The 27,751-nt window shown below is 55.9% G+C and overlaps 2 protein-coding genes across 5 annotated transcripts; one reads left to right on the forward strand and one right to left on the reverse strand.

The window, feature by feature from the left end:
• Nucleotides 1-1,405: 1,405 nt before the first annotated feature.
• On the reverse strand, nt 1,406-9,387 carry FRS3 (fibroblast growth factor receptor substrate 3). Its single transcript, XM_079327453.1, is given in 6 exon segments — nt 1,406-1,780; nt 1,782-2,350; nt 3,182-3,333; nt 4,254-4,415; nt 7,054-7,240; nt 9,282-9,387. Coding segments are annotated over 6 exon segments (1,449 nt in total). The 5' UTR covers nt 9,348-9,387; the 3' UTR covers nt 1,406-1,467.
• PRICKLE4 (prickle planar cell polarity protein 4) lies at nt 5,044-27,628 on the forward strand. Of its 4 annotated transcripts, none has more exons than XM_079327457.1 (11): nt 5,044-5,631; nt 15,512-15,662; nt 15,814-15,916; nt 16,220-16,352; nt 20,220-20,363; nt 21,414-21,521; nt 21,997-22,134; nt 22,220-22,420; nt 23,389-23,575; nt 24,748-25,032; nt 26,803-27,628. In XM_079327457.1, exons 5-11 carry the CDS (start codon nt 20,223-20,225, stop codon nt 27,234-27,236), a joined length of 1,494 nt encoding a protein of 497 aa, XP_079183583.1. In that variant the 5' UTR covers nt 5,044-5,631; nt 15,512-15,662; nt 15,814-15,916; nt 16,220-16,352; nt 20,220-20,222; the 3' UTR covers nt 27,237-27,628. The 4 variants fall into 4 exon arrangements, with proteins under 4 accessions (XP_079183583.1, XP_079183582.1, XP_079183581.1 ...); XM_079327456.1 differs by lacking the exon at nt 5,044-5,631 and adding an exon at nt 15,254-15,431 and having other exon boundaries at nt 15,512-15,718; XM_079327455.1 differs by lacking the exon at nt 5,044-5,631 and adding an exon at nt 15,254-15,431.
• The last annotated feature ends 123 nt before the right edge of the window (nt 27,629-27,751 follow it).

Genomic DNA, 27,751 nt, shown 5'->3' on the forward strand with positions numbered 1-27,751 from the left:
ACAACAGCCCCCAGCTCAGAAACTCTTCATCCTCCCAGCTGCTTTTTGTCCCACCAAGCTTTTTTGGGATCTGTCCCCTCCCCAAGGCAGGAGAGAGCCCCAGTTTGGCAATGAACTGGAGCAGTTCATAAATAAATAAGTAAACAAATAGATAAACCCACAGCACTTCTCAGCAGCTGCCAAAAGGAACACTCTAAAAAATAAAAAATAAAAACAAAGCAGGGTATGGCACAAGTGAAATTCTCCAGACCAAACTGCCAATCTCCTTTATGGTTGTGGCCTTTCCCTCCTCCTCTAAAGCAGGGAAGGGAATTTTAAGGATTTAGGCAATTTCTGTGATCACAGTGTGTGCCCATGGCTCTGTGTCCTCCTTTAATTGCAGCTGCCCAATTGAAATTGAATCTGAGACAGGAACAGAAGGATAAAAAGCTTCAGGAACAAACAGAGGGGGGAAAGGCCACAGTGTGAGCTTCTTCCATGTCCAGGCACATCTGGAACCAGCAGGCAAAGCCCAGCCCTGGATTGGTCTCACTGCAGATGTGGAATCCACAGGGAATGAGCTGGATCTGTTCAGAGCTCCTAGAACAGCTCATTTTTGGGAGTAGGTGCCCAGCTGTGGATTGGCTTCACTGCAGATGTGAAATCCATGGGGATGGGCTGGATCTGCCCAAAAAAGAGCTCCTAAAGCAACTCATTTTTGGGAACGTGCCCAGCTCTGGGTTGGCCTCACTGCAGATGTGAAATCCATAGGGAATGGGCTGGATCTGTCCAGAGCTCCTAATTTTTAGGAGCACATGCCCAGCTCTGGATTGGCTTCACTGCAGATGTGAAATCCATGGGGATGGGCTGGATCTGCCCAAAAAAGAGCTCCTAAAGCAACTCATTTTTGTGAACATGTGCCCAGCTCTGGGTTGGCCTCACTGCAGATGTGAAATCCATAGGGAATGGGCTGGATCTGTTCAGAGCTCCTAATTTTTGGGAGCACATGCCCAGCTCTGGATTGGCCTCATTGCAGATGTGAAATCCATAGGGAATGGGCTGGATCTGCCCAGAGCTCCTAGAGCAGCTCATTTTTGGGAGTGGCCTCACTGCAGATGTGGAATCCAAAGGGAATGGGCTGGATCTGCCCAGAGCTCCTACAGCAGCTCATTTTTGGGAGTGGCCTCATTGCAGATGTGGAATCCAAAGGGAATGGGCTGGATCTGCCCAGAGCTCCTAGAGCAGCTCATTTTTGGGAGCACATGCCCAGCTCTGCCTCTGCCCACACCACTGCTGCCACCTCCCACTCAAAATCCAACCCTCAGAGTCAACCAACCACCCCACCAGCTTGGAAAACGAGCAACACCGAGAGGGGAGGACGGACAGACAGACAGACAGAGGAGCCACGTCGGGAACAGCGAGCAGGACACACAGGGGGCAGGACACAGCGGGGACAAAGCCAGGACAGTGTGCTGGCACTCAGGGCCCTCAGAGGGGCAGGTCAGTGCTGTTGTGCCTCGTTTTCCTGGAGGTGCCATCGTCCCTGGGCAGGGCGCACTGCAGGCTGGACATGGCTGCTGTCCTGTCCAGGTCGATGACGGCGTAGGGGCCGGAGCGGCGCGTGCTGCTGGCACCTGCTGGCACCTGCTGGCCCTGGCAGGGCTGGGGCTCGGGCTCCAGCTCCACCTGGATGTAGTTGAGCTGCCGAGGGGGCTCGGGGCAGGGCCGGGGGAAGTCGAAGCTGAAGACGTTGGGCAGGCGGCTGCGCCGGGCGCGGGGGGGGGAAGGCTCGGCGCGGCTGCAGGGCAGAGCTCTCCGCGTTCTGCATGGAATTCTGCATGGAATTCTGCAGGGGTTCTTCCTCCCCAGCCTCAGAGAAACCATTGGGGGATGGTGTGGGTGCTGTTGCAGTGTCCTCATCCCCGTGGCGGGCTGGCTGCAGCTCCCACACCGGCGGCAGGTTCTCGTAGTGCAGCAGCGCCGAGCGCCGATGGCAACGCCTCCCATCCTCCTGGCACACCTTGGAGTGGCCAGCCCGGCACAGGGACGAGCTGCTGGGAGCCACCAGCCCGTTGAGGTTCTCATAGACACACTGTGGGGATGAACAGCCCTCCTGACACTCGTTGTTGTTGTTGTTGTGGGGGCAGAGGTGAGCCCGGCATTGCCGGGGCTGCCGGCACAGCCGGCGGTAGCCGGAGCTGGGAGCCAGCACGAATTTCACCTCCCCTGGCTGCAGGAAGACCTGGGGGTTTCGGTCTTCCAGGGAGCAGCTGTGGTTCCTAGGGGGGAAAGGAGGGTGGGCTTCAGGCAAGGAGTGCATACAGTGGCGGCCCCTCGGCTCCCGCTGCCCGGTGTTGACGTAGGTGTGGGACTGCAAGGAGAGAAGCAGAGGGACAGTGAAAGGAGGAGACAGCAGAGACCAGAGCAAAGCAGCTGAGAAACCACCAGAGAGAGGAATTCATCAGTGGCTGATGAGGAAAAAAAGGGATTTTGGAAGTTGGGAAGGTTTTGGAAGAGAAAATGTAAAATTGGTTTGGGTTTTGTGGGCTGGGAGAGAGACAGAGCCCAGGTGCAGATACACAGTGTGTGTGGATGGAGATCTGCAGGAATGTCCTGCTCAAAGCAGCTGAGAAACCACCAGGAGAGAGAAATTTGGCAGTGGCTGATGAGGGAAAAAAAGGATTTTGGAAGTTAGGAAGCTTTTAGAAGGGAAAATGTAAAAATCGGTTTGGGTTTTGTGGGCTGGGAGAGAGACAGAGCCCAGCTGCAGATACACAGTGTGTGTCCACATGGATCTGCAGGAATTTCCTGCTCAAAGCAGCTGAGAAACCACCAGAGAGAGGAATTCATCAGTGGCTGATGAGGAAAAAAAGGGATTTTGGAAGTTGGGAAGGTTTTGGAAGAGAAAATGTAAAATTGGTTTGGGTTTTGTGGGCTGGGAGAGAGACAGAGCCCAGCTGCAGATACACAGTGTGTGTCCACATGGATCTGCAGGAATTTCCTGCTCAAAGCAGCTGAGATATCACCAGGAGCACAACTCAGATTTTTGTGACAGAGCATCAGTTCCAGTGAAGTATCAAAGAGCAGGAGCCTCCAGGAGCAAAATGAAAGAGAATAAAGAGTGACAGGGTGTGAGGAATGCCCTGAGATCTGAGTGAGGGAAAGCCAGAATTGCACCCAGCAGAGTTTAGGGTGGCTTTACCTGCTCCTCAGGGCCCAGGAGGGGGTGGGTGGAGTCTTCCCCCACAGAGGAATGTCTCAGGCTGCTCACTGAGGGGTGCCTGGCTGCAGAGTAGGACAGGGATTCTCCAGGGAAGCTGTGGAATCCATTGGGAAGTCCAGTGTAACCCAGACCTGTGAGGGAATCAAGGCAGAGAAGCATTAAATTGATACAAAATTAAAGAATTATTACATTTTCAGAGTGATGAATCATCTTTACCTTTCCCATGACCCACCCTTCATCCAGGAGGTATCACCTGTTAATGGGCCATTGTTACAAACTGGGTGTGGCAGTGATCTTTATCTCCTGGCACACATTATCTGCTAATGGGCCATCTTTAAACCAGCTGGGGCAATCATCTTTATCTTTCCACAGCCCATCCTCCCTCCAGGAGATATCTCCTGTTCATGGCCACTGAGTCCCAGTGCATGACTGATAAAATTCCATCATCCCACTGGGAGATGCTCCAGCCAGGGCAGGAGCCAAGCCTTTCCTACCCAGATAAAAACTGAGATTTGGAACACCAGAGCACCTTTCCCACTGGATTCCAGAGGAAAGCCAGACCTTTCCACATCATCCCTGGACCTTCAGAGGAAACTGCACCTTCTCCAGGAGCACTGCTCCAGCTGAACCACATCTGCCCCTGCAGGAGGATGCAGCCACCATGGAATGGGACTGCTGCCACCACCCTGACTGACTGACGGGTGTCAGCTTGGATTCTGACTCTGGCAGAGTTTGGGGTTGTTCTTTGTAATACTGTATTTCTATTTTAATTTTCCTGGTAAAGAACTGTTATTCCTAATTCCCATATCTTTGCCTGAGAGCCCCTTAATTTCCAAATTACAATAATAATTTGGAGGCAGGGGGTTTACATTCCCCATTTCTGCCTTTCTTAGCAGACACCTGTCCTCCAAACCAGGACACTCCGTTTCCTCAGAAACCAAATTCCACACAGGGACCTGTGGAAGGGGAACACACAGACCTTGATGGTGGCACTGCAGATGTCACCCCCAGCCCTGTGTCCCCTGTCCTGTCCCCAAACCCTGGCTCTTACTGCTGGGGCCCTGGGGGCTCCTGGCCAGCTCTCTGTCTGAGGGGTGGCTGCTCCTGGTGACCACCATGGGCTCCTCCACCACGTTGATGCTGTTGCACTGCATCAGGTCCTGCAGCAGGTTGAAGATCTCCTCTGCTCGGGAGCACTTGAAGGCAAAAATCCCTGCCAGGGGTAGAGAGGAGGGTTAGAGCAGCAAGGAAGTGATCCTGCTTTAAAAAAAATGTGTAATTCCCACTTGTGAATGAATTGTGATTTCTTCTGCTGTTGTATTAACACTGTCGAGCCACAGGAAAAGACAAAATACAAACAAACAAACCTGTTATTCAGGAAATAACACCAGAAATCATGGAATACAGAATCACAGAATAACCAGGTTGGAATAGATCTAAGACCATCAAGTCCAATCCATGCCCTAACACCTCAACTGGACCATGGCACAATAAAAATGGTTTGGACTGGAAGAGAAAAGATCATCCAGTTCCACTCCCAACCTGGGTCTGAGCCCAGAGCTCCATCCAGGCTGGATTTAAACCCCCTCAGTGCTGTGGAATCTCTGCTCACCTCTCCTGCCTGACCTCACCCTTTCCCAGGGGATAATCCAGGGACTCCTCAAAGCTGCACTGGAGGGAGGGATGGGCAAGTCAGGTTTTTAAAAATCTCTAGGATTGAAGAGTGTCTCCCCAAAGGAGCTGCCCAGCCCAGGAGCCAATCCCAGGCTGGAATTCACACACACCAAAGCCATGGCAACAGCAAGAGCCTGGCAACAAGGGCTGCTCCAAATAGCCAAAAAAAACCAGCTGGATCTGCCTTGCATCAGGTGGGGAGCAGCATCAGCAAGGAGGGCTCCAGGTGAAATGAATAAAAAGGATAAAAAATCCTACAAGGAAGGGAGAAAACCCAACCAAACATCATCCCTCTCATTTCTGCTGAAAGATGAAAATTCAGGATGTGAGAGCTCTGCTTCACCCCCTCTGTCTGGACCTGAACAGAACCAAACCACACAGGGGGTAGAATTTTTATCCCTGGGTTAAATTTTCACCCTGCAAAGGCAAAGCAGGAAAGGATAAATTCCCTGATAGGAGAGGAAAACCCCACTGAAATAAATATTGAAGAGCAGCAGATGCCACTGTGGATTCACACAAACCCTGAGCACTCACAGGAGTCTTTTTGGAGTTTACAAACACATTAACAGAATGAGAAAACAACTTTTTTTTTTTTTTTTCTCTCCCAGGGGATGCAGATGCCAAGGAAATGTTCAGCCCTTTTTAAAAGCAGCAGAGACAGACTGGAAGGAACCAAGAGGCACCACTGTAAAACTGTAATTCCTCTATTCCCACACTACTCCCAGTGCTGCTGGTGACTTGGCATCAGCTCCTGGGTGAGTCACTTCCCTGCTCACAACATCAGGGAAACGTGGAATTCCTTTCTCTCTGTCACAAAGTGCTGCCAGACCCAAAATCAGAGTTCTGAGTAGAACCAGCACTGACCAATTTAGGGGAAAAGCACTGAGGAAAACAAAACTCCCCCAGGGAGCCCCAAGGGCACTGACCCTGCCCCAGGCACTGAACCTGTCCCCAGAACCCCCCAGGACCCCCCAGGCACTGCTCCTGTCCCCAGGCACTGTCCCTGTCCCCCAGATCCCCCAGAACCCCCCAGCACTGACCCTGTACCCCAGAATCCCCAGAACTCCCCCCAGGCACTGTCCCTGTCATGCAGGACCCCCTCAGAACTCCCCCCAGGCACTGTCCCTGTCCCCCAGAACCCCCAGAGACCCTCAGACCCCCGAGGCACTGCCCCTGTCCCTAGGAACTGTCCTTATTCCCCCCAGAACCCTCCAGAAACCCCCCAGGCACTGTCCCTGTCCCCCCCCGCACTGCCCCTGTCCCCCAGAACCCCCCAGGACCCCCCAGGCACTGCCCCCGTCCCTAGGAACTGTCCTTATTCCCCCCAGAACCCCCCCAGAACTCCCCCTAGAACCCCTAGACCCCCCCAGACCCAGCCCCGCTCGCACCCTGTCCCCCAGACCCCCCCAGACCCGCAGACCCCCCCAGATCCCGCCCCAGCCCGCTCTCACCATGTCCCCCAGAGCCCCCAGACCCCTCCAAAAACCCCAGATCCCCCCAGACCGCCCTAGACCCCCCGGGGTCCCCAGCCCCCAGCCCCGCTCGCATCCTGTCCCCCAGAATCCCCCCATCCTGCTCTCACCCTGTGCCCCAGTCCCTCCCCAGCCCCCCCCCCCCCAGCCCCATCCCGCTCTCACCCTGTCCCCCAGAATCCCCCCATCCCGCTCTCACCCTGTCCCCCAGAATCCCCCCATCCCGCTCGCATCCTGTCCCCCAGCATCCCCCCACCCCGCTCTCACCCTGTCCCCCAGCATCCCCCCGCCCCGCTCTCACCCTGTCCCCCAGCATCCCCCCGCCCCGCTCTCACCCTGTCCCCCAGAATCCCCCCGCCCCGCTCTCACCCTGTCCCCCAGCATCCCCCCGCCCCGCTCTCACCCTGTCCCCCAGAATCCCCCCGCCCCGCTCTCACCCTGTCCCCCAGCATCCCCCCGCCCCGCTCTCACCCTGTCCCCCAGCCCCCCCAGCCCCCAGCATCCCCCCGCCCCGCTCTCACCCTGTCCCCCAGCCCCCCCAGCCCCCAGCATCCCCCCGCCCCGCTCTCACCCTGTCCCCCAGCCCCCCCAGCCCCCAGCATCCCCCCGCCTCGCTCTCACCCTGTCCCCCAGAATCCCCCCGCCCCGCTCTCACCCTGTCCCCCAGCCCCCCCAGCCCCCAGCATCCCCCCGCCCCGCTCTCACCCTGGCCGGTGCGGCAGCGGCGGCCGCTCTCGAAGGAGAAGAGGTTGGAGTCGAAGCCGTAGCGGCGCAGGCTCAGGTAGGGCCAGCGCACGGCCCCGCGGCCCCGCGTGTGCAGCACCAGCTCCCCCGGCAGCAGCTCCATCACCCCCGAGCCCAGCTCACGGCCCTCGTCATCCACGTTGGTCACCTGGGGACACCGCGGGACGGGGGACAGGGGGGGACACACAGGGGATACAGGGGAGACACAGGGGGGACACACACAGGGGGCACAGGGGGATACAGGGGGGACACACAGGGGATATGGGGGGACACACACACAGGGGACACAGGGGGATACAGGGGGGACACACAGGGGATACAGGGGGGACACACACAGGGGACACCGCAGGACAGGGGGACAGGGGGACGAACAGGGAACACAGGGGGGACACACAGGGGATACAGGGGAGATACAGGGGGGACACACACAGGGGGCACAGGGGGATACAGGGGGGACACACAGGGGATACAGGGGGATACAGGGGGCACAGGGGACACAAGGGGACACACAGGGGATATGGGGGGACACACACACAGGGGACACAGGGGGATACAGGGGGGACACAGGGGGGACACAGGGGACACAGAGGGGACACACACAGGGGGTACAGGAGACACAGAGGGGACACAGGGGAGATACAGGGGAGACACGGGGGACACACAGAGGGGACACAGGGGACGCAGAGGGGATATGGGGGAACACAGGGGACACAGAGGGGACACACACAGAGGGGACACACGGGGGATACAGGGGAGACACACACAGAGGGGACACAGGGAGGACACAGAGGGGACACAGGGGAGACACACACAGAGGGGACACAGGGAGGACACAGAGGGGACACAGGGGACACACACAGAGGGGACACAGGGGGACACGGCCTGGCTGAGGCTGGGGAAGGGCTCTGGGCTCAGAGTGCAGCTCTGCTCCCCCCGCAGCCCCAAGGGCTGACCCAGCTCCCCGTGAGGAAACTCCTGCTGAATTCAGCCCAGGCTCCCCTGCTGCAGCCTGAGGTGATTCCTCAAACGACTCAAACTGGCTGTCCCCTCCTCCAGAGCCACAAGGTCCCCACTGAGCCTCCTTTTCTCCAGGCTGAGACCCTTCCCAGCACCCTCAGGATCCTCCAAATCCCTCCTCAGCTTCCCCAAACCCTTCCCAGCACCCTCAGGACCCTCCAAACCCTTCCCAGCTCCTCAGGATCCTCCAAACCCTTCCCAGTTTCTCCAAACCCTTCCCCAGCTTCTCCAAACCCTTCCCAGCTCCTCAGGATCCTCCAAACCCTTCCCAGTTTCTCCAAACCCTTCCCCACCTCCCTCAGGATTCTCCAAACTCTTCCCAGCTCCTCAGGATTCTCCAAACCCTTCCTCATTTCCCTCAGGATTCTTCAAACCCTTCCCAGCACCCTCAGGATCCTCCAAACCCTTCCTCAGCTTCTCCAAACCCTTCTCCTGCTCCTTTAGGATTCTCCAAACCCTTCCCAGTTTCTCCAAGCCTTTCCCAACTCCTTTAGGATTTCTCCAAACCCTTCCCCATTTCCCTCAGGATTTCCCCAAACCTTTTCCCAGCTCCTCAGGATTTCTCCAAACCCTTCCCCAGCTCCTTCAAACCCTTCCCAGCTCCTCAGGATCCTCAAAACCCTTCTCAGTTTCTCCAAACCCTTCCCCATTTCCCTCAGAATTCTCCAAACCCATCCCAGCTCCTTTAGGATTCTCCAAACCCTTCCCAGTTTCTCCAAGCCCTTCCCAGCTCCTTTAGGATTCTCCAAACCCTTCCCCATCTCCCTCAGGATCCTCCAAACCCATCCCAGCTCCTTTAAGATTCTCCAAACCCATCCCAGCTCCCCCAGGAGAGCAGGGATCTGTGGCTGCTCAGCTGCTGTGCCTGAGCCCAAACTCTGGAACACAGCCCTGAGCAATAAAAGGTTTTTCTCTCCAGTCTCCCATTTCCTTGAATTTCCCAAGCAGAGGCAATTTAGCAGCAAATGGAAACATATTTGCAGCAGGAGTTTCTTAAGGAAAGGATGAAATAAAATACAAAAAAAAAAAAAAAAACCAAACAAACAAAAAAAAAAAACCAAACCAGAAGTGATGAATTTGCAAATCCTCTGGAGGGGCAGAAATTTGCTCTCCCCTGGTGCAGTCAGAGCTGCTCCAGACCCTCTGATGGGGTTGGAAAGGCAACAATTTACCTTGAATTTGGTGGGATGGTTGTCTGGGATGCTGTCTGTGCACAGACAGCTGCAGCAGCTCCCCATGGCTCCAGGCAGAGGCAATCCCTGGGGACAGCACACAAATTTTGGCACAATCACATTCCCAGCATCTCCAGCTGTGCCTTCCCCCACCCCCATTGTGCAGCTCCAACTCTCTGCTCTGCTCCTTGATTAATGAGTGCTGCAAGTTTAACATTAATTAAAACCAACAGGTTGCTTACCATTAGGCATTTGTTGGATTTGTTGTGGAGTGAGAAGGAATTCCCACTGCAGTCCCTCCAGCTCCCTCAGGACTTCATGGCAAGAAGGTTTCACCTAAAACATGAGGGGAACACTCCCATCTTCCACCTGGCAAGGAGAACACAATTAAACAATGATAAAAGCAGAGAAAATTAAAAAAAAAAAAACCAAGAGTGGGAGAGTGACTGAACTTCCCTTCAGACATCCCAAGGAAAGTGTTTCGTGTTTAATTCCATTTATATCAATACAGAAAACTGCACAACAATGAAAAAAAAACCTGCTAAAATAATTTAAAAAATGAAATAAGAGATATTTTATTTCCTGGGTTTGGGATCTCACAGAGGAGTGGGGTTTACCAGGTGAAGAAAATAAAAGTGAGCAGCCAGGGGTGGTGAGGCAGCTGCTGCTGAGGAATGTGAAGGTGCCTTCAGTACAGGGAAGGTCCTTCAGGGTCACAGAACCAGCAGCTGCTCTGCTCTGGAGCAAAATCAGGGCCAGAAAACACAAAAACTCTGATATGTGCCCCAGAAAACACAAAAATTCTGCTTTCTGACCCACTCAGAGGGTCAGGCAGGCAGGAGCTGCACACAGGAGTGAGGAGCCCTGGGCACACCAGAAACACTCCTGGGGTTTGGGTTTTGTTTTTTTTTTTTAATTGTAGTGAGAAATGTGAAATTCTGTCCCTGGTGGAAAGCCAGGCAGGTGCCAGGGATGGTGCCAGGGGTGCCCTGGGAGCAGCTCAGTGTCCCCACTGAGCCAGCAGGATCCCCAGCCTGGCACAGGCCAGCAGATGGCAATTGGGAACCTCTCCCACTGGGAATTCTTCCCATTGGGAATTCCTTCCTTTGGGAGCCTCTTCCTACTGGGAATTCTTTCCTTTGGGAGCCTCTTCCCATATGAAACCTCTTTCCTTTGGGAATTTCCTTCTATTTTGAACCTCTTCTATTGGGAATTCTTCCCTTTGGGAATTTATTTCCATTAGGAACCTCTTCCCACTGGGAGCCTCTTCCTACTGGGAATTCCTTCCTTTGGGAGCCTCTTCCTACTGGGAATTCTTTCCTTTGGGAGCCTCTTCCCATATGAAACCTCTTTCCTTTGGGACCCTCCTTCCACTGGGAATTATTTCCATTGGAAATTCTTCCCATTGGGACCCTCTTTCCTTTGGGAATCTCTTCCCATTAGGGATCTCTTCCCAGTGGGAACTTCTTTCCTTTGGGAACCTCTTTCCATTAGGAACATCTTCCTACTGAGAATTCCTTCCTTTGGGAACCTCTTTCCATTGGGAATTATTTCCATTGGGAATTCCTCCCTTTGGGGGCCTCTTTCCATTAGGAATCTCTTTCCTTTGGGAATTATTTCCATTGGAAATCTCTTTCCATTGGGAATTCTTTCCTTTGGAACCCTTCTTCCTTTGGGAGCTCCTTTCCATTGGAAACCTCTTTCCATTGTGAAAACCTCTTCCCATTTGGAATTCTTCCCACTGGAAACCCCTTTCCTTTGGAAACCCTTTTCCTTTGGAAACCCTTTCCCATTGGAAACCCCTTTCCTTTGGAAACTCCTTTCCTTTGGAAACCCCTTTCCTTTGGAAACCTCTTCCCATTGGAAACCCCTTTCCTTTGGAAACCCCTTTCCTTTGAAAACCCCTTTCCTTTGGAAACCCCTTTTCTTTGGAAACCCCTTTCTTTTGGAAACCCCTTTCCTTTGGAAACCCCTTTCCTTTGGAAACCCCTTTCCTTTGGAAACCCCTTTCCTTTGGAAACCCCTTTCCTTTGGAAACCCCTTTCCTTTGGAAACCCCTTTCCTTTGGAAACTCCTTTCCTTTGAAAACCCCTTTCCTTTGGAAACCCCTTTCCTTTGGAAACCCCTTTCCTTTGGAAACTCCTTTCCTTTGGCAGCCTCTTTCCAGTGGGAGTCTCCCCCTCTGCCACACCAAATTTCCTCCCCCCCTCCAAGCTAACCCAGGGATTGTGGAGTGGCAGAGCTGCCCTGGCCCCTTTCCAGTGCTGTGGTTTATCAAGATTTTACAGTGAAAACTGAATAAATGAATTTAAAAACCACCTCAGTGCTTCCCACTGCTCCTCACTGGCCAATATTTCACACAGAGATCCCTGAGTCTCCAGGCTCCTGCTCTGCACTTCCAACTCACCTTCCCACGCCTGTTTGCCAGTTCAGAGCCCAGCCAGCCACTAAAACCACCCCAGGAGCCCAGCAGGGTCCCCACAGCAGGACTGGGTCCCTCCTGAGCCCACCAGCCCCATCCAGGCTCCCAGGATCCCAGCCTGAATCCTGCTTGGACCACAATTCCCATCCTCCCAAACCTGGTGCCTTCACCCTTCTCTTAACCCCAGACTGGAGAAGCAAATTCCCCTAATCCCAAAGGATTGGGGCACCCTGACACCCCCTGGCCAGGGACACACCTGGGAAAAGCAGCAGGACCCACATCAACCCCTCCAGGACACGCAGGGACAGACCCAAAACATCCCCCAGGGAAAGGAGGGAGCAGCTCTGGGGGCAGGAGGGGCAAGGAGAAGGGGCTGGAGCAAAGAGGGAAGGGATGGGGGATTGAGGAGGGGGATGCAGGGAGGAAAAAGGGAATGGAGAGAGGAGGAAAGGGATGGAGGGATGGGGAAGGGGATTTAGGAATGGGGAAGGGGATGGAGGGATGGGGAAGGGGATGCAGAGATGGGGAAGGGGATTTAGGGATGGGGAAGGGGATGGAGGGATAGGGAAGGGGATGGAGGGATGGGGAAGGGGATGGAGGGATGGGGAAGGGGATTTAGGGAAGGGAAGGGGATGGAGGGATAGGGAAGGGGATGGAGGGATGGGGAAGGGGATGGAGGGATGGGGAAGGGGATTTAGGGATGGGGAAGGGGATGCAGAGATGGGGAAGGGGATTTAGGGATGAAGAAGGGATGCAGGGATGAGGATGGGGATGGAGGGATGAAGATGAGGATGGAGGGATGAAGATGGGGATGGAGGGATGAGGAAGGGGATGGAGAGATGAGGATGGGAATAGAGGGATGGGGATGGAGGGATGAGGATGAGGATGGGGATGGAGGGATGAGGATGAGGATGGAGGGATGAGGATGAGGATGGAGGGATGAGGATGAGGATGGAGGGATGGGGATGGGGATGGAGGGATGGGGATGAGGATGGAGGGATGGGGATGAGGATGGGGATGGAGAGATGAGGATGGGGATGGAGGGATGGGGATGAGGATGGAGGGATGGGGATGGGGATGGAGGGATGGGGATGAGGATGGAGGGATGGGGACAGGCCTGCAGAGCCCGTGGGAACGAGCAGCCTGAGGAAGGGGCGAGTCCCGGGGGTACCGAGGGCCCGAGGGGAGGGGGACGGGGGCGATGCCGCGAGCCCGCTCCCGGTTCGGTACCCGAGCAGCTCCCGGTTCGGTACCCGCGCAGCTCTCAGTTCGGTACCCGAGCAGCTCTCAGTTCGGTACCGGAGGCGCTCCCGGTTCGGTACCGGAGGCGCTCCCGGCTCCGCCGTCCCGGAGCTGCAGCCCGGGCCCTCCCCCGGCCCGGCCCGGCCTTTCCCGGACCCGGAGCGTGTCGGGGCCCCCGGCCCGGCCCTGGCCCTGCCCGGCCCGGCGGGTCCGGGGGTCCCGGTCGGGCCCGGTCGATGCGGGCCGGGCCGGGCCCGGAGCAGCCGCAGCGCCAGCCACGCGCGGCCGCCAGGGGGCGCCAGCGGCGCGGCGGAGCGGGGGGCGGGGCCGGGGGCGGGGCCGGGGGCGGGGCTTGGGGCGGGGCTTGGGAAAGGGGGAACGGGAGGGATTTGGGGGTTCAGTGGGGGGAGTTTGGGGGTTCAGTAAGAGGGAGATTAGGGGTTCAGTGGGGGGAAATTGGGGGGGTCGGTGAGAGGGAGATTGGGGTTTCGGTGAGGGGAGTTTGGGGGGGTCGGTGAGAGGATTTTGGGGGTTCAGTGAGGGGAGTTGGACATAGGTTGGACTCGATGATCTTAGAGGTCTCTTCCAACCTCATTATTCTGTGATTCTGTGAGTTTGGGGGGGGGTCGGTGATGGGATTTTGGGGGTGTGAGAGAGGAGAAAACGCTGGAGGGGTCAGCGCAGGGGGATTTGGGGAGTCTGGGTTCAGGGGATGCTTCAGAGGGATCAGTGGAAGAAACTTGGGGTGGGGTCTGAGGGAGGAGAGGACGCTGGGGGGGTCAGTGAAAGGGAATTTTGGGGGGTCTGGAGAAGGAGAGAGGCTGAGGGATCAGTGGAAGGGGATTTGGGGATGCTCAAGGGGGATCAGTAGAGGAGATTTGGGGGGTGTGGGGAAGGAGAGGGGCTGGGAGTGTCAGTGCAGGGGGATTTGGGGGGGTCTGAGGAAGGAGAGGGGCTGGGGGATCAGCAAAGGGGAATTTGGGGTGTGGGGTGGAGGGTTGCTCGAGGAAGGGTCAGTGCAGGGGGATTTTGCAGGGTTTGGGGTGGCAGGGTGCCCTCGGGGGTCAGTGCAGGGGCATTTGGGGGGTCTGGGGAAGGAGGGGGCTCTGAATCAGCCCCAGCACGGCCCAGTCCCACCAGTCCCAGAGCACAAAACCAGTGCAGGCAGTGCTGGGGTGGCACTGGGGTCCCCCCACACCCTCAGAGCCCCTCGGGGGGCTGCTGCAGGACCCTGACCCATGGTGGGGCACAGCTCCCAGCCTGGAGCACAGGGGGAGCCCCCAGCACACACCCACAGCCTTTATCCCATTCCCAATTCCCAATTTCCATCCCACCATCGCAGCCTTTACAGTCCCAGCCCCACTCGCGGCCGTGGGTTTGGAGCGTCACCGAGGCGTGTCCCGCCCTCCGCGGGGACACCGCGGGGACACCGCGCTGCTGCCACCTCGGCAGAGCCCCGAGCGACCCCTGTGTCCCCAGGGAGGACTTTGTCCATGAATCCTTCCACCCTGGCCAGGGGGGAGCAGGGGACGAGGGGGGGTTTGTCACCAGCCGAGGGGACAAAGTCCAAAGCAGCAACAGGGGAAGATAAAGCTGCAGGGACCAAGCTCCCGGTGAAAAACAGCCTGGGGACATTGGGGACATCAAAGGGACCCTGGGCAGTGACAGCCTGGTGGGACCCCTGTGCAGGGAGGGAGGGCAGCAAAGCCTGGAGGTGCTCACTCTTCTTTTCCCCCCGCTCAGGGGATTTTGCAGAGGATCCTCACATGGTTTGGGTTGGAAGGGACTTTAAAAATCCCATTTCTGCCATGGACAGGGACAATTTCCACTATGCCACGTTGCTCCAAGTGATGCCTTTTGGGGCTGCCTAAAACCAGATAAAATTAAGGGAATAAAAAGTGTTGTATTTATTGAAGGGTCTCCAGGTTTCATCAAAGCCCCCCAGGGCTGCACCCAAAATAGACAATGGCTGACAGGTTTTCACACTTTTATAAATTTGTTCCATTTGTATATTGGGGGTTAATTTTTCAATTACAGCTTCAGGTAATGAAATTATTTACCCTCAGTTTGCTCCCCCAACTCAGTTTTGTTTACATTTCTCAAGGCCTGAGTCACTGAGGTGTCCTTGATTCCCAGGCCTGGAGAGGAATTGTTGTGTCTGACCAGAATGGGAAAGAATCAGCTCGTAGTGTGTGTGGAGTTCAGAGTTACAGGATTACAAACATGAAAAATAGAAAAGCTAAAATGCTGTGGCATCACAACCTGGCCTTGGACACTTCCATGAAGCAGCACCTTAACCTGTGCCCTGCACAGCCTCACCACAGGCTTGTCACAGAGCCTGGCACCTCCTCTGCCAAATCTTTTTGTACATTTTGTGCATCCCTGTGCATTTTGGCTGCACTCCCGACCTTCATCCCAGAACCTACACGAGCCATCTGCACCCCTCAGGGCTCCCAAAACCAGCCACAGCTCCTGGGACCACACAGGTGGCAAAGACCCTGCACACCTGAGGGATTTTGGGGATGCTGCATCCTTTTTCATCCCCAAATTGAGCATTCTCCCGCAGGAAAATCTTACAGCACGGTGAGGAATCCACAGGAACACAACCAGGACGCTGTGGCTCGCGTCAGGCTCTGATAAATTTTCCCCTGACTCCAGCTCGGGTGGAATTGCTGCAGCCAGAGCCGGTCTGGAATGGCTTGGAGGAGCCTCGTCAGGTGTTCAGGGCTTGTGGAAACTAGGACATCCTGACTTGCCGCTGGCTAACTCCTTTGTGAGAGCCCAGCCAAAGTTTCTCCACCTCTAAATTGGGGTGTAATGACACTTCCCCCTCTTTCATGAAGCTTCAACTCTTTCTGATCTCGGCAGGGAAATAAATCACCGCGCGGGATCATAAAAGTCATCAAACGGCAACCTGGGGTGAACCGAGCCGCAGATGGAGGGAAGGGCGCGGGCGCTCGGAAAATGAGAGGTAGGAGCGAGCCAGATGTCATCGGCAGCTCTTTCCCCTGTAGGGTTAATGTTCCTAATGTTCCCCCCCCCTTCCCCTCCCTGCCTGCCCTGGAATTCCAGCCATTGGCTGGCTCCCGAGGTTTAGGCTAAAAAGCCTCTAATTAGGACCCCGGCTGCCGCGGAGCCAGTGCCTGGGCAAGCAGAGGAAAAAAAAAAAAAAAAAAAAAAGAAAAAAAAAAAAGGGAGCGAGAGAGGAAAGCAAAAAAAAAAAAAAAAGTGTTTCCCTGACTGAGCTTGGATGTTTTCCTTTCGCTTTGCGGAGTTTTCCCAGCGCAGGCTCCATTCTCCATTCCCTGGCGTCCTCCGCAGCAGGAGCAGGGCGGGACGGCGGAGCCCGAGCGGGGCTGGAGCCCGGAGCGGCGGAGAGAGGGGCCCGGAGCGCCGGGAAAGGACAGGTACGGGCGGCGGGGAGCGAGCCCCGGGCTGGGCTCCGCCGGCTCCGAGCGGGGATGGAGCTGGGGGAGAGGGACACGGAGAGGGGGAGAGGCAGAGAAGGGGGATTTGGCTGTTTGGAGATTTTTTCGGGGGGGGATTTTGGCTGTTTGGAGATTTTTTTTTGGGGGGGGGAGGTAATATTGTTGTCCCTGCGGTCTTTGTTTTGGGGAAATGCCCGCTGAGAGCAGGAGGTGACCCCGCTCCATCGTGCCAGGCTCTGCCAGCCCGGAGCGGGCAGGTGCTCGGGCAGCGGGAAGGGGGGCAGCTCCCTCCATCCCTGCTCCACCGGGATGGGATGTTTCGGGATCGGGGATGGAGCTGAGCCCCTTCAGAAATGCCGGGCTGAAATCTGGTGGCCACAGGGAAGAGTGGGGGGGCTTCATCCCGGGAGAGGAGGGGTCGTGAATCTTCATCCCTGTGGTCACCGGGAGAGGAGGGGTCGTGAATCTTCATCCCTGTGGTCACTGGGAGGGGAGGGGTCGCAAGTCTTCATCCCAGTGGCTGCAGGGAGGGGAGGGGTCGCGGATTTTTATGCCGGTGGTCACCGGGAGGGGAGGGGCGGGAGTCTGGGTCTGTACCTGCGGATGTACGGCCGGCTGAGCCAGGGTGGGTTAATGGGTTACTGCTCCCTGCCGTGCCCGCGGGATTGAGGCAAAACACCGCAGGAAAAGCTTTTTTTGCAGCACTGGCACATCTCCTGGTGAGCCAACAGGCTGCCATCCCTTCTGGTGCCACGGTGCTGTGTGGCAGAGCAGGATGCTGAGACCCTCCCCCATCATTTGGGGGGGCTGCAAAGGCGTTTTTTAAAGCGGGGGCCACCCCACTGCTGTGCCCAGCGCCCCATCTGGTGCCACCCCAGATCCAAAAGGCACCGTGGGCTCCTCGGTGAGACCGGCTCCGGGTCGGGCAGGACTCGCTGCTCCGGCTCTCCTTGCCAGACCTCAGCTTATCTCGCCCCAAAAAGCTGCATCTTTATTGTTCTGCATCTTTATTGCTCTGCATCTTTATTCCTCCGGTGCAGCTGTGTTGACGGGAGCTCAAGCAAAAACAGGTTGTGCCGTGGGTGAGGCCAGCGTGGAGCTGCCAGCGCTGCTGGGCGCTTTGAGGGGCTTTTTGGAGATGTTGTGTTTCCTGGGGACTCTGCAAAAGCCGGGTTGAGGCAGGGATGCAATGCTGGGCTGTGCTGAATTTTGAGAGGGTTGCTCCAGGTTAATGTGTGACGCTGGGAGCCCACACAGGATCCCACAGGCAGCTGGAGACGGGGGCTGCTCCCGGGGAGCCAAATCAGATTAGTACCGCCAGGAATTCCAGCCTCTTGTGCCCAGGGAGCTGCGACAGCTTCCGATCCTCTGGAGGAGAGCGAGATGAGTTGGGCAAACGCATCCGGAGGAGCTGCCACAGGCGGGACAGGAGGATTTACAGCCGAGGCAAATGACAGCCAGTGCCACCCAGCCTGCCCGACTGGTCTGTCACACGTCCCTGGCTCGCTGGCAGGGAGAAGCAGCTCGCCCAAAGTGCCACCACGGTGCCACCTCCGGTCTGAGGCTTGCCCGGAGCATCCCTGCATCCCTCGGCAGGGCAGCAGGGAGGGGCAGCAGCGGGAGCGCCCGCAGGCAGCGAGGGAGGGCAGGAAGGAAGAGGGGACAGCGCCGGGGAGCAGAGGAGCCAGACCTGTTGGGGCTGCCTGCCTCTTTAGCATGGGAGGCGCGTTCCTCTGTCACCGTCTGGGGCTAATTACAGGGACTTGTTTACAGCCCAGACGGCTGCCAGCCGGCGTAATCACATCAAACTGGGCTGGGCTGGGCTCTCGGGCACATCCCCGTGTGCTCACAGCAGGCAGCTGTCCCCCCCCAGTGTCACCCCTCCGTGCTGGTGGCCCTTGGATGGGGTCCCTGTGCCCCACGGGGCTGGCACTGCCAGCCCCACTGAGTCCCCAGAGCATCAGAGGGGTCTAATTAACAGCAGAGTTCCAGGAGATTACACAAATGCAGCTTGGAGGATTAATGAGGCAAGCACAGCCTGGGAATGCCCCCCACTTTGAAAGGGGAGGGAGAATTGGGGGCACGTTCCCCAAACCGTGGGACACGAGGGTCCCCACTCAGCATCCCCAGGGTCTCACACAACCCTGCTCCTCCTGCAGGGCCGAGGATGTTTCCTGGCCCACCAAGCCAGCAAGGCCTGGGCTCTTTTTGGGCAGCAAACACACAGCCAAACCAGATTATTTCATCCCTATCCCAAAACACAACTTTGAACAACACCCTACAACCAGCCCTGCATCCCCCCGGGCTGCCCCAGGGTTCCAGACCCCAAACAGCAGGAAAAAGCCCAGCAGTTCTTTTGTTTTATCTCTGATTAGCAGATCTGCAGCGTTAATCATTGACCCAGCAGCAGGGCAGGGAAACCTGAGCTGATCCTTCCTGCTCCCAGCTCCAGACACAGCCCAGCACCCCAAAGGGGAGCAGGGGCTGAGCTGGGGGTGCTGGGTGGGAGCAGTGGGGACACTGGGATGTCCCTGCTGGAGGGACACACCTGCACCATCCCAGTGTGGAGCAGGGAATGGGTCCTGGTGGTGGCAGAGGTGTAGGAGATCCAAAATTTTGTGGTCAGGGGGTTCTCACCCCTCATCCCTGAGAGCATTTGATGCATGGAACGTTTTCATTTTCCAGAGGGGTTGATCCATCCACAGTGAGCATTGCAGGGGTGAATCCCTGCGGGTGTTTGGTCACAGCCCCGTGATTTCCCCTCCCTGGGGAGCAGCAGTTCAACCCCATCCCACCCTGGCTCCCCGTGCCAGGGCAGGAAACGCGGGCTGAGGGCAGCAGGCTCTGGGCTGGCATCCAGGGAACCCCAGGAGCCACCACATCAGCATGTCGCCTTTGTTTTGGGAAGCCAGGGCAGGAAGGAAGCGCTGCTGGGGAGGAGGGGCAGCCCCGGATGGGTTTGCACCGTGTAACCCCGAGCCGGGCGGGCTGGGCAGGAACAGCCCTGGGCACAACAATGGCAGCCCCAGGGAAAGGAATTGTTTTCCACCGAATTGGGTTCAGCCTCGGTGTGTTCCCACTGGGGAATGGGCTGCTAAAGCTGGGGTTAGCCGTGCCAGCAAAGGGCTGGTGGCAGCTGGGGGAAAGCTCCTGCTGTGGGTGTTGCTGTTTTCCAAAACCTGTTTCAGATTGAGCTTGAGCATTTGGGGTCTTCCCTGCCTGGCTTCATCCCCATCCCATGGATCCCATAGCTCCCATCCCATAGATCCCATTCCATCCCATCCCATCCCATCCCATCCCATCCCATCCCATCCCATCCCATCCCATCCCATCCCATCCCATCCCATTCATCTCGTGTTCATATCCTCACTATGAGTTTGCTGTAACCCCAAAGACAAAGGATCCCCCCCACAAAAAAATCCCCTTGGGCTCCTGCAAAGACCTCGAGGTTTGGAGCATCAGCTGGACGAGCTCAGGGTCCCTCACTGCCTGTCCTGCTGCCACATGGGCACAGGATGTGTCCAGGGATGGCTCCTGCTCCCTGCCCCGTGTCTGAGCAGCCCTGGCTCTCTGTCCCCAGCTCATGTCCCTGCCCAGCACAGGACACATGTCCAGGGATGGCTCCTGCTCCCTGCCCTGTGTCTGAGCAGCTCTGGCTCTCTGTCCCCAGCTCATGTCCCTGCCCAGCACAGGATGTGTCCAGGGATGGCTCCTGCTCCCTGCCCCGTGTCTGAGCAGCTCTGGCTCTGTGTCCCCAGCTCATGTCCCTGCCCAGCACAGGATGTGTCCTGGGGTGGCTCCTGCTCCCTGCCCCGTGTCTGAGCAGCCCTGGCTCTCTGTCCCCAGCTCATGTCCCTGCCCAGCCCTGCCTGGCCCCAGCGGGACCAGCCCTCCCCGTGTGGCACTGGCACTGCTCTGCCCCCGGCCTCGTCCGACAGCGACTCCGGCTGTGCCCTGGAAGAGTATCCAGAACCTCCCGTGGACCCCGAGGTGAGCAGCACCCCAGCACGGGTGGCTCCCACACCAGAGCACCCTGTTTCTCAGGGTTAAACACACATTTTAGCAGCTTTGAGCTAAACAGAGCTTAACACTCTATCCTGGTTTGAAGGACAGGTGTCTGCCAATAGAGGCAGGAACTTCTCTTTGAAATGGAGAATGTAAACCCCCTCCCTCTGAATTATTATAAATTTAAAATGAAGGGGCTCTCAGGCAAAGATATGGGAATTAGGAATAACAGTTCTTTACCAGGAAAATTAAAATAGAAATACAGTATTACAAAGAACAATCCCAAAACACTGCCAGAGTCAGAATCCAAGCTGACACCCGTCAGTCAGTCAGGGTGGTGGCAGCAGTCCCATTCCATGGTGGCTGCATCCTCCTGCAGGGGCAGATGTGGTTCAGCTGGAGCAGTGCTCCTGGAGAAGGTGCAGTTTTCTCTGCAGGTCCAGGGATGATGTGGAAAGGTCTGGCTTTCCTCTGGAATCCAGTGGGAAAGGTGCTCTGGTGTTCCAAATCTCAGTTTTTATCTGGGTAGGAAAGGCTCGGCTCCTGCCCTGGCTGGAGCATCTCCCAGTGGGATGATGGAATTTTATCAGTCATGCACTGGGACTCACTGGCCATGAACAGGAGATATCTCCTGGAGGGAGGATGGGCTGTGGAAAGATAAAGATGATTGCCCCAGCTGGTTTAAAGATGGCCCATTAGCAGATAATGTGTGCCAGGAGATAAAGATCACTGCCACACCCAGTTTGTAACAATGGCCCATTAACAGGAGATATCTCCCACAGGGATAAGAATCGCTGCCACACCCAGTTTGTAACAATGGCCCATTAACAGGTGATATCTCCTGGATGAAGGGTGGGTCATGGGGAAGATAAAGATGATTGCCCAGCTGGTTTAAAGATGGCCCATTAGCAGATAATACGTGCCAGGAGATAAGAAAATCACTACCCCACTGATTTTAACAGATGGTGATCGAATACACACTTCTGGCCACATCAACCCAACACACGCCCTAAATTTCCACCTGTTTGTCCCCAGGTCCCGCCGTGTTTCGGGTCTCGCTCTCCTCAGCCTGGCTCTGCCCCTGACAGGACCCGGCTTCGTGCCAGAGCCCTGCTGCAGCAGCTGCCCCCTCAGGACTGTGATGTAAGGCTCCTCTTCTTTGGCTGCTGCTCCCCTCCCCAGGCTCACCTGATGCCTTCGTGGGCTACCTGAAACCAGACAAAACTAAGGGAATAAAATCCAGTTTTATTTACTGAAGGGACTCCAGGTGTATTTCAGGCAGAAAAAGCCCCCAGGTCTACACTCAAAAATGGGTGATGGGTCACAGGTTTTCACTCTTTAACAAGTTTGGTCCATTTGTATATTGGGGGTTAATTTTTTAATTAATGAAAGTCATTTACCCCAAATTTGCTCCCCTCCAACTCACTTTTGTTTAACTTTCTTGGGGCCTGAGACAGTGAGGTGTCCTTGATTCCCAGGCTTGGGGAAGAATTGTTTTGCCAAAAAGGGAAAACAGCAGACGTGTATGGACTTAAGAGTTATACTTAAAGAATTTCAGGATGATAAATGTCTGAAAAACATGAAAAGCTGAAATGCTGAACCCCCCTGTGCCCCACAGGAGCGTTACTGCCCCGAGCTCGCCGAGGAGGAGCGGCGGCAGCTCCGAGCCTTCAGCGCCCGCCGCAGGCAGGAGGCTCTGGGACAGGGCCTGGCCTGTCCCGTGCCAGGTCCCTGCCATGGCTGTCCCTGCAGGAAGGTGAGGTGTCCCCTCCAGCACCCACTCCCCACCAAGGACCCATCCCCAAAAATCAAGCTGGCCCCAAACCTCGTGTCCCTCGCAGTGCGGCCGGCGGCTGAACAAAGGGGACCCAGGGATTTCAGCGTCTCGCCTGGGGGACCAGTTCTGGCACCCGTCCTGCTTCTCCTGCCACTTGTGCCAGCAGCAGCTGGTGGATCTCATCTACTTCCAGCAGGATGGGAGGATCTACTGCGGCCGGCACCACGCCGAGCTCTTCCGACCCCGCTGCGCCTCCTGCGACCAGGTGGGCGCCGGGCAGGGGCAGCCTTTGACCTCCCTCTGGCCTTAAATTGCCCCTGAGCTGGGCTGGGGGCTCCAAATCCATCACAGCCACTGGTGGGCTGGAGGAATGTTCCTTCCTAAGCCTTGCAGGGAGTTCTGTGGGCTGGGGGCTCCAAATCCATCACAGCCACTGGTGGGCTGGAGGAATATTCCTTCCTGAGCTTTGCAGGGCATCCTATGGGGTGGGGGCTCCAAATCCATCACAGCCACTGGTGGGCTGGAGGAATATTCCTTCCTGAGCTTTGCAGGGCATCCTATGGGGTGGGGGCTCCAAATCCATCACAATCACTGAAGGGCTGGAGGAATATTCCTTCCTGAGCCTTGCAGAGAATTCCACGGGCTGGGGGCTGCACTGCTGAGCACAGCAAAACACTGCAGGTTTTCCAGTAGGTGCTGAGATGATGGGGGTGGTTTTCCATTCCAGAAGGATGCTGAGATGATGGGGGCTGTTCTCCCTCTCCACGTGGGTGCTGAGAGGACAGGGGTTTTCCCCCTCCAGTGGGTGCTTAGAGGATGGGGAGTGGTTTCCCCACTCCAGAAGAGTGCTGAGAGGATGGGAGTTGTTCTCCTACTCCAATGGGGGTGCTCAGAGGATGGGGGTATTTTCCTACTCCAGTGGATGCTGAGATGATGAGGGTGGTTTCCCCACTCCAATGTGCTGCTGAGAGGATGTGTGGCTGTTTCCCCACTCCAGCAGGGTGCTGAGATGATGGGGGGTAGTTTCCTCACTCCAGTGTGCTGCTAAGAGGATGAGGGTGGTTTTCCCACTCCAGCAGGGTGCTGAGATGATGAGGGTGGTTTCCCCATTCCAACATGCTGCTGAGAGGATGAGGGTGGTTTCCCCACTCCAGCAGGGTTCTGAGAGGATTGGGGTGGTTTCCCCACTCCAGTGGGATACTGAGAGGATATCTCTCTATTTCCCCCCTCCAGCTGATCTTCATGGAGGAGTGCATCGAGGCCGAGGGCCGGCGCTGGCACCTGGAGCATTTCTGCTGCCTGGAGTGCGAGCAGCCGCTGCGCGGGCAGCGCTACGTGATGCGGAGCGGCCGGCCCTGCTGCCGCCGCTGCTTCGACAGCCTCTTCGCCGAGCCCTGCCAGGCCTGCGGGGACCCCATCGGTACAGGGACCCCCCCCCCCGGGCTGGGGAAGCTTTGGGGGGATGGGTTTTGGCATAGGGGAAAGGAGGGTCTTTGCCTCAGCCGTGGCTGCCACGCTGGTGCTTGTAGGAGTGTTGGATGTGGCGCGGTCAGCAGGGGGGTGATGGATGGAGGGGTCTCTGTAAGGCAGGTCTTGAAAGTTGTGGTTTATTGCATAGGGTGTGGGTAAAAATAGCCCTGCAGCAGCTCAGAGCAGGGCAGAAAGAGAGAGAAGGGGTAGTGAGAGTTCTAAGTAAGAGAGGGAAACAAGAGAGTGAAGAAAGAGAGAGTGATTTCCTCATTTACAATACAATAAATCTTCTATGTTGAGTATTTTAATTTCCACTACCCAATCTAATACCAGATACAAATCCTACAGCATTTACATACAGCCTATAAGAATTACATTACCATAGTCTGTTATACTTTAAACCCTGAAAACTGCTCTTTGGACCCCTTCTGCCAGGCTAGCAGGGTCTTCTCTGACCTTTGGAGCTGCTCTCCAGCAGAAGTCATTGTTCAGTCAAGAGGGGATTACTTTTGGCCAGCCATCCTATTGTCTTCTAGTTATTTAGTAATTAAGGTTTGCTATCTCAAAGATGACTTGTGGATGATACAACAGTCCCTGAAAAAGGCCCTTGGGATTTTGTGCCCTGAGATAATTAAACCTTTCATGAGAGATGCTCCCCTTCCATACTAAAACCCCTGTTATCATTTAGGATTTCTATTGGTCTTTAACTTTACTAGATGATTGGCCTTTTCTCACCTAGAATCTTAAAGTAATTGGACAGTTCTCAGCTTATAATTTTACTGGTTAGAAACTCAATCCCTCTAAAACCTATAAAGACCGCTTGCTGTGCTGTGTAACAGAATTTTGCTGGTAGAACCCTTTGAAGAAATAAATCTACTTTTGGAACCTCTAGGGCACTTCCCAAAGTCTCTCCTGGCTAGCTGAGTAGCTGACCCTCTTCCTCAGGAGCTCTCAGAGTTACCTGAACCCTGTAGCAGCCCAAAGCTAGAACCACCCTAGCCCAGGCAGACATAATGGCTTTAATGTCAACCTCGCTTGCGCTTTCCCTATTCTCAAAACCTTTTGCTGTAAGGTTTGAAATCCTTTGCTCTGAGTTTTTCCCCGATTCCTCCTTCCCTGCAGGCGCTGACAGCGAGGAGGTGACACACCAGGGGCTGCACTGGCACGCCCGAGCCTCCTGCCTGTGCTGCAGCCGCTGCCGCCGCGCGCTGCGGGACCGGCCGCTCACCTGCCGCCGCGGCCGCCTCTTCTGCTCCGACTCCTGCGGCCAGGACGCCGCTTCTGCCGCCTCCTCCGACTCCTGCGACTCGGCCTTTGCCTCTGCTCCATCCCCAGACTCCACGCCGCTGTCCCCAGCCAGCAGGGGATCGGGGACAGGGGGATGCAGGCAGCGCGGGGAAGGGGCGGGTATGATCCTGCTGGGGGATGGGAGGGGAGTGGGAGAAAATCCAGCCCCTGGGGGTTTATTGGGGATGTCACACTGCTGGAAGAGGGGATCAACCCCCAGCTCACTGTGGGAATCTTTGCTGGTGTCCTAGTTTGAAGGACAGGTGTCTGCCAATAAAGGCAGGAGCTTCTATTTGAAATGGAGAATGTAAACCCCCTCCCTCCAAATTATTATTATGATTTGGAAATTAAGGGGCTCTCAGGCAAAGAGATGGGAATTAGGAATAACAGTTCTTTACCAGGAAATTAAAATAGAAATACAGTATTACAAAGAACAATCCCAAAACACTGCCAGAGTCAGAATCCAAGCTGACACCCGTCAGTCAGTCAGGGTGGTGGCAGCAGTCCCATTCAATGGTGGCTGCATCCTCCTGCAGTGGCAGATGTGGTTCAGCTGGAGCAGTGCTCCTGGAGAAGGTGCAATTTCCTCTGAAGGTGCAGGGATGATGTGGAAAGGTCTGGCTTTCCTCTGGAATCCAGTGGGAAAGGTGCTCTGGTGTTCCAAATCTCAGTTTTTCTCTGGGTAGGAAAGGCTTGGCTCCTCCCCTGGCTGGAGCATCTCCCAGTGGGATGATGGAATTTTATCAGCCATGCACTGGGACTCACTGGTCATGAACAGGAGATATCTCCTGGAGGGAGGATGGGCTGTGGGAAGATAAAGATTGCCCCAGCTGGTTTAAAGATGGCCCATTAGCAGAGAATATGTGCCAGGAGATAAAGATCACTGCCACACCCAGTTTGTAACAATGGCCCATTAACAGGAGATAATCTCTCACAGGGATAAGAGTCGCTGCCACACCCAGTTTGTAACAATGGCCCATTAACAGGAGATATCTCCCACAGGGATAAGAATCGCTGCCACACCCAGTTTGTAACAATGGCCCATTAACAGGTGATTGCTCCTGGATGAAGGGTGGGTCATGGGGAAGATAAAGATGATTGCCCAGCTGGTTTAAAGATGGCCCATTAGCAGAGAATATGTGCCAGGAGATCAGGGTCACTGCCCCACCCGGCTGCAGCAGATGGGGACAGAATTCACATTGCTGGGCACACCAACCCAACAGAGTTGAGGACAGTGGTCAGGACAAACTCAGGCACTCTCTATTTCTGGTCTTGCAGTTTGCAGTTTACTGTAAAGGGTGTAGGTGTACTGGGCCCTGCTGGGAGCTGCCAGCTGCAGCTCAGGGCAGGGCAGAGAGTGGGGGTTAGGAGTTCTAAGAGATAAGAGAGAGGTGTGAGAGGTAAGGGAGGTAAGAGAGAGATTTTCTCATTTGCAACACAATGAATCATGTTCTATGTTGAATATTCTAATTTCCACTAACCATTCTAATACAAGATACAAATTTTCTAACATTTGCATGCAACCTATAGGAATATTGCTATATGATCGTGTTTTACTGCTTTCTTATCTCTAAACCTTATCTCTGATCCTTCCTGTCATGCCAGGAGAGGGTCTCTGCTGTTTGTTTGGTATTTGTGGCATTTGGCATTATCTATACAAAGGGAAAAAGCCTTCAAGCATTCCCATTGTTGCTCTCAGCCACACAGTGGAAAGCTGCTATAATTTCTATCTCACTTATGGCTTCAAAATCTTTTGCTAAGCACTCATAAGGTTTTCCTGGTTCATCCTTCCCAACAGCCCACATCCCATGGTGGCAGCTGGTGTGGGTGGGTGACATCCTGAGTGTCCCATGTGTTCTTCCTCCCTTACACCCCTTTCTCCTCTTCCAGAGGTGTTTTTGGAGCAGCCCTCAGTGCACCCTGCCTTCAGGAGCCCCGAGGATTCAGGAGCAGCCACACAGGAGAGGAGCAGCGATGCTGCCAAGGAGCACCCAGGGGTGCTGGGACCCTCAGCCTCAGCCCCCCCACCCAGCCCAGAGCACCCCAACCAGCCTGGAGCCTCGGGCCACTCGCTTTTGGGGGGTCCTGACCCCCAAAATCCACAGCTGGGCACCTCCCCTCCCCGACACAGCCCCCGGGCAGGGGATGGCACGGAGGAGGACGACTCCTGGTGTCCCACCTGCTCCTCATCTTCGGACTCAGACTCAGAGGAGGAGGGTTTCTTTTTTGGGAAGCCCATCCCCAAGCCTGGGATGAATTCCCTGGGCAGGGAGCCCCAAGGGAGGGGCAGGGGCAGGACGGCCAAGCACTGCAGTGTGTCCTAACAGTGGGGCTGAGTGGCACTGCCAGGTCCTGCCAGGGCCTCAACACCTTCCAAGTGTGTCCTGGACACGGCCCAAGGTGGGTGGGAGAAGCTGCTGGGACCCCTCCCCCCCGGCAGAGCAGAGCCTGCAATTCCTGCCAGCCTCTACTGCAATTAGGAACAGGTAAAGCAGGAAGGGAGCCTGGGCCCCCAGCACCTGCAACAAGGCAGGGAGAGCAGCCAGAGCTGCAGACAAGGGCAGCTGCCTGCACCACCCCCTGGGATCCTTCCCTGGGCTCCTCTGTGCCCCTTTCCATCCCTGGTGGCACTGTGTCCTGCTGCCACCACAGGGAGGGGACCAGGGGTGCACCTCTGCTGCTGCTGATGACGAAGCTCCAATAAATTTTGGCTGAAATCTGAATTGCAGGGTTTGCCCCGTTCCTTCCCAGCCCATTGTGACACTGACAATGTCACCAGGGCAGGGAGATGCCCGGGGTGACTTCTGCCCTCTGCCACAGCTGGGGTTCACTGTGGGAC

The sequence above is a fragment of the Erithacus rubecula genome, assembly GCF_903797595.1.
Source record: "Erithacus rubecula genome assembly, chromosome: 26".
NCBI lineage: Eukaryota > Metazoa > Chordata > Aves > Passeriformes > Muscicapidae > Erithacus > Erithacus rubecula.

What these genes read in the sequence shown, in the direction of transcription:
- PRICKLE4 (XM_079327457.1), top strand. Translation starts at nt 20,223, where the DNA reads ATGTCCCTGCCCAGCCCTGCCTGGCCCCAGCGGGACCAGCCCTCCCCG. An exon ending in AACCTCCCGTGGACCCCGAG is followed by an intron (nt 20,364 to 21,413) that starts GTGAGCAGCACC and finishes GTTTGTCCCCAG; the next exon opens with GTCCCGCCGTGTTTCGGGTC. An exon ending in GCTGCGCCTCCTGCGACCAG is followed by an intron (nt 22,421 to 23,388) that starts GTGGGCGCCGGG and finishes TCCCCCCTCCAG; the next exon opens with CTGATCTTCATGGAGGAGTG.